Source organism: Mus caroli, chromosome 1, assembly GCF_900094665.2.
Source record: "Mus caroli chromosome 1, CAROLI_EIJ_v1.1, whole genome shotgun sequence".
NCBI lineage: Eukaryota > Metazoa > Chordata > Mammalia > Rodentia > Muridae > Mus > Mus caroli.
This window is the reverse complement of record NC_034570.1, coordinates 52131064-52132086: the sequence shown is the minus strand read 5'-3', so window position 1 is coordinate 52132086 and position 1023 is coordinate 52131064. Positions and strand designations below refer to the sequence as shown.

At 42.7% G+C, this 1023-nt stretch overlaps 1 protein-coding gene across 1 annotated transcript in view; it reads right to left on the bottom strand.

The window, feature by feature from the left end:
- LOC110291452 (aldehyde oxidase 2) overlaps positions 1-1023 on the bottom strand; it is an 86008-nt gene that overhangs the window by 1839 nt on the left and 83146 nt on the right. Inside the window, exon 34 of the mRNA XM_021158623.2 lies at positions 575-650. Within this exon, the coding sequence (XP_021014282.1) occupies positions 597-650 (54 nt within the window). The 3' untranslated portion in view covers positions 575-596. The remainder of the gene's footprint in view (positions 1-574; positions 651-1023) is intronic.

Below are 1023 nucleotides of genomic sequence, written 5' to 3'. Positions count from 1 at the left end.
GGGTTTCTCTGTGTAGCCCTGGCTGTCCTGGAACTCACTTTGTAGACCAGGCTGGCCTCAAACTCAGAAATCCACCTGCCTCTGCCTCCCAAGTGGACAACACATTTCTTTCAGGGAATCCCAGTGTCACTTTTCAAAACCTTCAGTGCTCTGACTTTTGTATCAAGGCAACAGCACACAATTAAAGTGGCTGAACCTCCCAAGAACAGATCACCCTTCTGGATAACACCAGCCAGCCGGAAAGGCAGAAATCGGCAGATTTGGCTTTAGTTTTGCATTTAAGTTGTAAGTACCTCACACAAATCAGAGAACAGGATGTTTAAAATGTCTTAATATACTCCATTCTCATTTTTCATTTTATTTAAAATAAAAACTTCAGTGTTGACTATAATCTTCTGACTGGCGTCATCATCATTCAAAGCTGTGACATTTTAGTGCTGCAGATTAATGTGTTGGCGCTGAGATACAGCGATTTGAATGAACTCTTGAATAAACCCAGGGTTCCATGGAACATGGTTTGAAAACTCTTTTTCCCTCTCTTGGAGCCATTGTCATTTTAATTTAATGATCTTACCTCTTAGAAAAATGACAGCTGCTTAAGCTATAGGTATAGACCAAGGTTTAAACGTCTTTGGGTCATCTCTTGGGATCTAAAGAAAAAAAAGGAAATAAAAGACCAAAACTTAACATGTGTACTGTAATGCATATCTGACTTCAATTTTGATCAGAGAAATCACATCAAATCACCTTAAAAAATAAAAACAAAAACTAAGCAAACAGGGTCTCCATGCACGCCTGTCATTGGCCTGGAACTCTCTCTGTAGACCAGGCTGGCCTGAACCCCATAGAGAAAGATCCATCTTCCTCTGCCTCCCGAGTGCTGGGAGTATGCCTGGCCATATCACATCTTAAGGTTACAAAACTACTCAGAAGAAGCCGGGCGTGGTGGCGCACGCCTTTAATCCCAGCACTTGGGAGGCAGAGGCAGGCGGATTTCTGAGTTCGAGGCCAGCCTGGTCTACA